Source organism: Trichechus manatus, unplaced genomic scaffold (assembly GCF_000243295.1).
Source record: "Trichechus manatus latirostris isolate Lorelei unplaced genomic scaffold, TriManLat1.0 scaffold00194, whole genome shotgun sequence".
NCBI lineage: Eukaryota > Metazoa > Chordata > Mammalia > Sirenia > Trichechidae > Trichechus > Trichechus manatus.
This window is the reverse complement of record NW_004444130.1, coordinates 697974-708074: the sequence shown is the minus strand read 5'-3', so window position 1 is coordinate 708074 and position 10101 is coordinate 697974. Positions and strand designations below refer to the sequence as shown.

General features: G+C 36.4%; 1 protein-coding gene across 1 annotated transcript in view; it reads right to left on the bottom strand.

Moving 5' to 3' along the window:
• The window catches only part of PKD1L3 (polycystin 1 like 3, transient receptor potential channel interacting), a 113293-nt gene that overhangs the window by 54986 nt on the left and 48206 nt on the right, over positions 1–10101 (bottom strand). Inside the window, 4 exon segments of the mRNA XM_023741926.1 lie at positions 2963–3090; positions 4472–4648; positions 6749–6880; positions 9730–9978. Of these exon segments, the coding sequence (XP_023597694.1) occupies positions 2963–3090; positions 4472–4648; positions 6749–6880; positions 9730–9978 (686 nt within the window).

The following is a 10101-nucleotide window of genomic DNA, read 5'->3' as shown; positions in this document are numbered from 1 at the left end:
CAAGGAAAACTATAAAACACTGCTGGAAGAGACTAAAGAAGACTTAAATAACTGAAAAGATGTTCCATGTTCATGGGTTGGAAGACTTATTATTGTTAAGACATCAATACTACACAAAGCGATGTATAGATTCAACACAATCCGAATCAAAATCCCAACAGCCTTCTTTATGAAAATAGAAAAACCAATCCTCAAATTTATATGGAATGGCATGAGGCCCTGAATACCTCAAAACAAAGGAACAAAGTGGGAGGACTCATGCTTCCTGATTTTAAAACATGCTATACAACTACAGGGAGCCCTGGTGGCATAGTGGTTAAGAGCTCAGGCAGCTAACCTAAAGGTTGGCAGTTCAAATCCACCAGCCACTCCTTGGAAACCCTATGGGACAGTTCTACTCTGTCCTATAGAGTCACTATGAGTCAGAATTGACTCGACGGCAATGGGTTTAAAACAGCTACAGTAATCAAACCAGCCTGGTACTGGCATAACAATAGATACACAGACTAATGGAACAGAACTGAGAGTCCAGAAATAAACCCACACATCTATGGTTAACTGATTTTTGACAAGGGTGCTCAGTCCATTCGATGGGGAAAGAAGAGTCTCTTCAATAAATGGTGCTGGGAAAACTGGATTTCCACATGCAGAAAAATGAAACAGGATCCATGCTTCACACCGTACACAAAAACAAATTAAAATGGATTACATGTGCAAACTAAATGTGCAAACTAAAACCATAAAATTCTTAGAAGAAAAAACAGGGGCAACGCTGTCAGGCCTAGCTTTCAACAATGGATTATCCCATATGATGACAAAAGCACAAACAGCAAAAGACAAAATAAATAAATGGGACCTCATAAAAATTAAAAACTTCTGTTCATCAAAAGACTTTACCAAAAAAGTGAAAAGACAAGCTACTGACTGGGAGAATAGCTTTAGAAATCATATATCTGACAAGAATCTAATAACCAAAACACATATAAAACTTCGACAACGTAACAACAAAAAGACAACCCCATCATAAGATGGGCAAAGGATTTGAATAGACATTTCACCAAAGAGGACATTCAAATGGCCACCAAACACACAGAAGGTGCTCAGTGTCATTAGTCAACAGAGAAATGCAAATCAAAACCACAACAAGATACCATTTCACTCTCACTAGGATGTTAAGTGGAGCCCTGGTGGCGCAGTAGTCAAGAGCTATGACTACTAACCAAAATGTCGGCAGTTTGAATCCATAAGCCGCTCCTTGGAAACCATGTGGAGCAGTGCTACTCTGTTCTATATGGTCTCTATGAGTCTGAATCAACTTGATGGCAACAGGTTTTTTTTGTTAGGATGGCTAAGATTAAAAAAAAAACAAACTGAAAATAACAAATGTTGGTGAGGATGTGGGAAAATTGGAACCCTTACCCATTGCTGGTGAGAATGCAAAATGGTACAGCAGTTGAGGAAAACAGTGTGGTGATTCCTCTAAAAACTCAAAACAGAAGTTCCATATGACCCAGCAATTCCACTCCTAGGGTTATACCCAAAAGACTTGAAAGCATAGACTCAAACAGACACATGTACACCAATGTTCACTGCAGTACTATTTAAAATAACCAAAAGGTGAAAACAACCTGAATGCCCATCAACAGATAAATGGATAAACAAAATGTGGTACATACATACAATGGAATACTCCTCAGCCAGTAGGAGAAATGAAGTTTTGATACATGCTACAATATGGATGGAGCTGGAAGATATTATGCTGAGTGAAATAAGCTAATCACAAAAGGACAAATATTGTATGACCTCACTTATATAAAAAGACAAGAAAAGGCAAATGTATAGAGAATAAAGACTATTAGTGGCTACCAGGGGTGGGAGAGCGGGGATTAACAGTGATGGAAATATTGCATCGATTAAGGGTAAGGTTGCACAGCCAATTATTAAAATTGCTGTCAATAAGTTATACACCTGTAAAAAGTTGAATTGGCAAAAGTTATGTGACAGATATATTTACAACAACAACCAAAAAAAAAAACAGAGTAGCGGCTGAGGCTGCTTATGTACAACCGAAAACCCCATGGGATTTGGTTTCTTGGTTTGGATGTTTAGGGTCATGGTTACATGGGACATCCCAGTTAATTGGCCAAATAACATGTTTAGTGCTTCTGTTCTACTCCTGGTTAGCTGTGTAGTGCCTGAGGTCTTAAAAGTTCGCAAGTAGCCATCCAAGGCACAACAATTGGTCTCTATTCGCCTGGAACAACAGAGGAATAAGGCAGATATGGAATGTGTGGCTAATTGCCTCCATGACCAAGTGCCTTCTTTGCCATGAGACCAGAAGAACTGGATGGTGCCTGGCTAGCATTACTGACCACTTTGATCTATAGAAGAATCCTCATCAATAAGGGGAAAATGCAGAATAGAATTTCAAATTCTCATGGATTCCAGACTTCCTGGTGCCATGAAGTTTGGATGAACCTCTGAAACTATTGCCTTGAGATAATCTTTAAATCTTAAACCAAAAATGTCCCCTGAAGTCTTCCTAAAGACAAATAATAAACCAAAACCCACTGCCATCGAGTCAATTCTGACTCATAGTGACCATAAAAATAACAATTTAGCTTAAGTAGTAAAAAATGTCTGCCTGGAGCATTAAGCTGTTTTAAGAACTATCTATATGGGATCAAACTGACAACAGCAACTTGAAATATTAGATAAGAACGTTAGAAGGCAGTGAATTCATGTTAATGGGGGAAGAACAACTCAGATAAGGAAGGTGACAATGGTTGCACAACTGGAAGAATGTAATCAATGTTACTTAATGGTATATGTAGAAACTGCTGAATTGGTATATGTTTTGTTGTGTATATTCTCAACAGCAACAACAAAATAAATTAAATTTAAAAATAAATAAATAAACAACCTAAAATGAAACTCTCCTCCTCCCTCCCTCCTCTGTTACCTGCTCAGCATTAGAGTAGCAACAGAAGAGGTCAAGGTCACTGAAGACTCAGAAATCAAACTCTGCTGTAGAAATGCTTCCTGGATCTTCCCAAGTGCCAGCAAAGACCTTTCCAGCATGTTGTCTACCTGTATTTAAAGGGAAATACCATGCAATTTGTAGTCTCAGTGTATTGTACTAGTGAAATAGTAGTTTTGAGGGGCTGGGAGGGGAATAGGGTAATGAAAGTAGTGTAATGCAAGGTGATGTTCATTGGAAAGGACCCTGGAACCCCACAGAAAGTACTTGCAATCTGGCTCAAAACTCATTATCCTCCTAATCAACTAAGAGGGCCAGCGAAGGAAATATTTCTCTGCCCCATGATATAACCTTCCCTAGACTCGCCCATCATAGGGTGCATGTGTGTGGTTTTTTAGAACAGTTTTATTGCAAGGAAATTCACATATCATACAATTCACCCATTTAGAGAAAAATTCAAGTTTTTTTAGTATAGTTACAGGGTTGTGAGACCATCACCACAGTTTAATCTTAGAACATTTTCATCACCCCAAAAAGAAATCCATACCCATTAGCAGTCACTTGCCACTCCCCTACCTCCAACGCTTAGTTCTAGGCAACCACTAATCTACTTTTGTTTTTCTACGGATTTGCCTCTTCTGGATATTTCATATAGATGGAATCATACAATATGTGGTCTTTTGTGACCGGCTTCTTTTGCTTAGCATAATGTTTTCAAGGTTCACCTATATTGTAGCATGTATCAGTACTTCGTTCCTTTTTGTTGCTGAATAATACTCCACTGTATGAATAACTACATTTCTTTAACCATTAATCATTTATCCATTCTTCATGAACATTTGGGTTATTTCCACTTTTTGGCTTTTTGGCTATTCGAATAATGCTGCTGCGGAACATGAGTGTATAAACTTCAGTGTGGACAAACGTTTTCAACTATCTTGGGTATATACCAAGGAATGGAATTGCTAGTTTACATGGTAATTCTATTTTTAACATTTTGAGGAACTGCTGAACTATTTTCCAGTGTGGCTGAATCTTTTTATATTCCTACCAACAATGTTTGAGGGTTCTAATTTTTTCTACATGCTCACCGACACCTGCTATTGTCTATCTTTCCAGGGCCAGTCTGAAGGTAGCTAACAAGTGGATGTGAAGTGGTATCTTATTGCGATTTTGATTTTTCATTTCTTTAATGGCTTATGATGTTGAGTATGTTTTCATGGGAATACCAAATATAACTTATTGAGTGCTTACTATGTGTCAAGCACTTTACTAAACGCTTTTCACTGGATAGCAGCACTAGGTAGCCTTGGCCTCCTGGTGAGTTGGAGAGGGAGACCCCAGAGAAGGCTTGGCAGGGTGGTTTCTTCAGCAGTGAGTACTTCATCCGAATTCTCTTTAAAGGTCTAGGGAAAGGCTGTGATGTCTGGATCTCTCAGGATTAAAAAGACTATCTAAACAGAGCTGGCCAGATGTATTTATTGCACCTACCCACTCAACATCATCCTTGGATCTCTGCCAACTTGCTTCACGAGCTTTCATTATGTTGTTGAGGGAGTAAAAGAGGCAGATGGTCACAGGAACTTTCAAGTGCAGATAGCTGTTGTTATGAAATGGGATCTTCTGTAACTGCTCACTCAGATAGACAAGGGAATCAATGACACTGGTCTGGGAATAGTAGAAACCAAACATACATTCCTGAACTGTCCACAGTTATTTTACATTTATTTGTTTTCTTCTTATAAGGGGTTCAATGTACTATATACATTTCAAATATATTTTTATAAAAAGCAATATTACCATTTGGCAGGGCAGGGAAGAAAAAAATATTTCATATTACCTGTAGGGAGGATTTGTATTTCATGCTATTCTAAAGAAATGACATAACCTTTTTTGAGTGACAAGTGGAGCAAATATCTAATTAATAACACTAAGCTAAAAATGGGAATGCAGAAAAAAAAAAGCAAGGCTGACTGAGGTGCTGAGTACACTATCTCTTTGTATCCAGGGCCTCAAAAGCATTCAAGGTAGACTTAAAGTGAAGATCCAGGAGAATTCCAAATGAAACTGAAAACACAAATTCTCCTTTCTTCAGGTTATTCTCATGTAAAAGGAGTCAAATAAAATAGATTAATAAAATTAACAGATACTTACTGAATATCCACTGTAGATACTACCATTTTTGTTTTGAAAGTTTGTTTATTTAAAAAGTAACATTTATTAAAAGCTTCTGCACAATAAGAGACACAATAAATGAAATTAAAAATAAGACACGGGCATAAAATATTTGCAATATATATAACAAAAGGTTAACATCAACAATATATAGAATTCTTGCACAAATAAATAATAACATGACAAACAACCCAATAGGGGAGAAAAAAAAAAGGACATGAAGAAGTAATTCAGAGGAGAAATAAAATGACCAATAAATATATAAAATGATGCACAACCTCCTTGGTAATCAATAAAATACTTTTTACCCATTTTCTTCTCTCTCTCTTTTTTCTTGCCTTTGAAATTGGGAAAGTGAGAGTGTGAGGAAATAACTGGTGAGAATGTAAAATGGTACCTTTTAGAAGGACAATTTTGTCATATCTATCAAAAATGTTAAAGTCCACCAATTCTATTTCTAGCACTCCAGCCCACAGAAATATTTGCATAAATATCCAAAGATGTATGAACAAAGATGTTTGTGGGTATGCTGTTTGCAAGAGTATACAAATGAAAAAAATCCAAATGAACATTAAAAATAACGAGTTAGATTTATGTGTACTGACATGAAAAGATACCCATGATATAGCATTATTAATAAAAAAATCAAATAGCAGAAAAATTTGTATATTTCAATCTCATTTTTGATTTAAAAAAAATATATATATATACACATACACTTGTGTTTGCATGGAGAAAAGAAATTTGGAAGGTTATATACAGCGAACGAGTAACAATTAATGACAGTGATTACTTCTGGAGAATGGCTTAGTAAGAAGGACAAAGATGGTGAGGTCTTTTGCTTTTTACTTTATATACATTTGTTCTGATCTTTTAATAATAGGCATGTATTATTTCTATAATTAGAAAGCCCAAGTAAACCAATGCAGAGTGTGTTTAAATGCTTATTTCACAATATTTAAAAGTATAGAAAGTGGAAAAAAGAGAATTAAAATTATCACTAAATCTACCACCTTAATTTACATGAGTGTAGAGAGTAGAAAAATAAATTAATAATTATGCAGAAGTAACATGGAGTCAAACATACCAGAGATCATGAAGATGGCACAGGACTAAGCAACGTTTCTTCGTTATACATGGGTTGCTGTGAGTTGGACCTGACTCCCAACTAAGAATGTAGGTAAATGTGGTTGCAACAAATGAAAACATCATGCGCGTGCTGATTTGTGAGGACTGTTTGAAGGATGTACTACTCTATCTATGGCAAAGAATGGATCTATTTTATCTCCATGATTTCTCCTAACATATGGATCAGAAAGACAATAATCTGATAAATGAACAAAAGAAAATAAACATGGCATATCTGAGAACGTTACTACTGATCAATCTATTCACAATCTTCAGATTTAAAGGTATAAATATACTTGCTGATATTTAAATTGAGTCTCCACAAAACAGCTTTAAAATGCTAAATTCTGCATGGACCACAAGAGACAGCCTTTCAGTCTCCAGATTATGTATTTTCTTTTTTATTATACTCTTTCTGTTTTCCCTTTCTCTTATCTTGTTCCCTCCCAATCATCCTCTCCTTACCTTAGCTGGCTTAGAGATTCTTGGGAGGAAGGCTGTCAGCTTCTGGAGGACCTCACAAGCTTTCTGCAATTCGTTGTGAGTTTGTAAACCATGAATTGCTCTGCTAAAGGTCCCCACTATTTCATCTATGACCTATTGGAAACAAAAGATTTTGTCAAAATTACTTACGTAAAATTATTACACTTTAGTGGTTTGAGATGTTGTTTTAATCATAATTGACCTCTAATAACTATAGCTTCCTGGATTACAGGCTCTCCATTATTACTTTCAGAAGCTTTTCTGCAAATGGATAGAATTTATTTGCACCTCTTTCACACAGTAGAGAAAATTACTAACAACATTATACAATGATTGGTGCAAGGACAAGTAAGTCTGGAAATAAGATTTATAAGCATATGTTTGAGTCTCATGGCATTATCAGAATAATATATGTACGTGTTGTGTGCATATGTTTACTTATCTATATTTAATGAGATTCAAGAGCAATCTACACCAGGTAGCACAGTAAGGAAAATTTTTTCTACAAACAGAAGTTAGCGGAATCTAAGTTATGAAAAGTGTTGGGAAACAGAAGAAACTAATTTAATTTAAAGAAGAGAAAACCAAAAGAGGAATTAATGAGGTTTTCCAAGGATAAAAATATTTTTTGGGGGGATTTAAGGCAGATATGGTTGGTTGGCTGATGCTACAATTATTTCCCAGCGCCCTTCTTCTTTGAGGAGCCCTGGTGGTGCAGTGGTTAAGAGCTACGGCTGCTAACCAAAAGGTCGGCAGATGGAATCAACCAGCCACTCCTTGGAAACCCTATGGGACAGTTCTACTCTGTCCTATAGGGTCGCTACGAGTCGGAATCAACTCAACGGCAACAGATTTGGTTTTGCTTTGGTTCCTTCTTTGCTGCTTTCTGCTGCTGGAAAAGCTAGTTGCTCTCTGTCCAGCATCCCTTCCAGCTTGAGATGGTTATATGACACAGCAAGACATAAGCTAAGACATAAGCAGAAGTCTAAATGTGTTTTCCAGAAAGTAATTTGCTTTCCTGATAGAAGCTATGACTTTCCTCTTTCTTCTGCCCTAAATGTGGATGCCATGCCTAGAGCTGCAGTGACTGTGTTGTCACCAGAGACAGCTCAAGAGAACTGCAGACACTGCAGACACTTCGAGCTGCTGAACCAACATCAGGGGCCATCTATCTTACACTTTTAGTTTTTAAATATTTTTTATTGCTGAAATTTAGCGCACATACAGAAAAGTGCATAAAACATAAATATTGTTTGATAAATATTGTAAAATAAAACATGTCTTAACCACCACCAGGTCAGGAAACAGGACATTGTCAGTACCCCAGAAGCTCCCTACATTCCCCATCCCAATACACCCCCTCGGTCCCTTTGCTCCCCAGACATAACCACGACCTTAACTTTTACAGTAATCATTTCCATGCTTTTCTTTACAGTTTTACTACTTATGTATCTCTAAGCAATTAGTTTCATTTTAATGTTTTTAACATATATATAAATGGAATTTTAAGTATGTATCTTGCTTCTTTTACTTAAATATTATGTTTTTAAGAATCATCCATGTTGTTGCAGGCAGCTGTAGTATCTTTCCCCCTTTCTTCTCTTTACTTCCCTCCCTCTTTCTCTCCCTTCCTCCTTCCTTCCCTCATCCACTGCTATGCAATGTTTTTTTTGTCATAAATTTGTCTTATATGTGTAGATCCGTTGTACTGTCTATTCTATTTCATTAGGTTGTAAGGGTATCCCTATGCCAATACCACATTGTTTTAATCATTACAACTTTTTAATAAATCTTGGTATCTGCTAGAGCATGTTTTTGTTCTTCAAGAGTGTCTCGGCTATTCTTGGCCCTTTGCATTTTGCCAAATATTTTAAAATCAGTCTGTCAGGTTAAAAAAAAAAAAAAAAAAACCTATTGGGATTTTTGTTGGTATTACATTGAATCTATAGTTTGAGAAGAACTGATATTTTTCCAGTATCGAGTCCTTGATCCACGAACACAGTACATCTCTCCATTTATTTAAATTTTCTTTAACGTCTCTTCATAAAATTTCATAGTTGTCTCCATAAAGATTTTGCTCATTTTTTGTACTTGCCATGATAGCCGTTTTTTTTTTTTAATCTTAAATTTTAATTTTCTGATTGTTGTTGGTATTTTTAGGAGCCGTCTAAAAATACAATTAGCTGTAATATATTGATCTGGTATTTAGCAACATGACTAAATTCTCTTAAGAATTCAAATAATTTATCTGCAGGCTCTTTTTAGTGTTCTACCCTTCAGAATTCTTTTTATTTAAGGAAAGAAACCCTCTTTGTTTAAGCTATTGTAGGTCAGTTATTCCTTTTTTTTTAGTAGAACACAATGCTAACTTGGACAATAGAGAACATCTGGTTTCCATCACCACTGAAAACAGATCCATGGAAAATAGGATTATATTTTAGCAGAGAAACATTAGATTGTATATAAGTAGTGTATGAGATTTTTAAAAAACGGAATCAGGATGATTTTCTTCGTCAATGCTGATTTCAAAGCGGCTTTGACTTTTTTTTGTAAGTTTAATGAAGAAAGGGGACAAAGGTGAAAGGAGAGTTGAGATGGTGAGTAGCAGGAGTTGTCTAGAAGGGTCTGCCGCTGCTGAAAATGTGATGCAAGTAAACAAGCTTCCTCCTCATGTGAAGCATTAAGTATCATAGCATTAGATAAAAATAAGACATTAAATACTGAAGTGGGCATGAACCAACTGTGGAATGTTTCAATGGAGGTTTCATTTTTGTTTTTAATTGGGATATATGCTTGTCTATCAAGCATTCTTAGGTATAATTCTGTTCGGAGGTAAAAGGGTACACTAGGCTGCTTCCTATCACTGCTATTCTTGAAACATTGCCATAACAGAAGAAAAGGGGAAAAGTGCTCATTTTAGTGTCACAAAGCTACGAGGTGTAACTTCAACTCTCTGTATTTACCTGGTCAGATGCATTTTGAAATGATGCTTGCAGATGAGTGGTGGAGACATCTAAATGTGAGTCCTCCTTTGGGCTTGAAGTTATTTCTTCCAGAGCTTTTTTAGCACATGTTACAGATAGAGGCCTGGTGAGCTCTGGTATCACAGAAGGAGGCTGGCTGGTAGGAACAGACGTGACTGATATCATCTGCTGTGTGATTTTTGGTACTACTGAAGAAAATGGGCTGATGCGATAGCACAGGGTCTTGGACTAAAAGATAAAAATATGTAAAGGAAAAGGCTGAATCTGATCATACCAAATAATGAATAATGAAGGCAGTGTTTCCAAAATTGCGCTGGAATGCCCATGTCCTGTGAAATGTTAATAGGCATT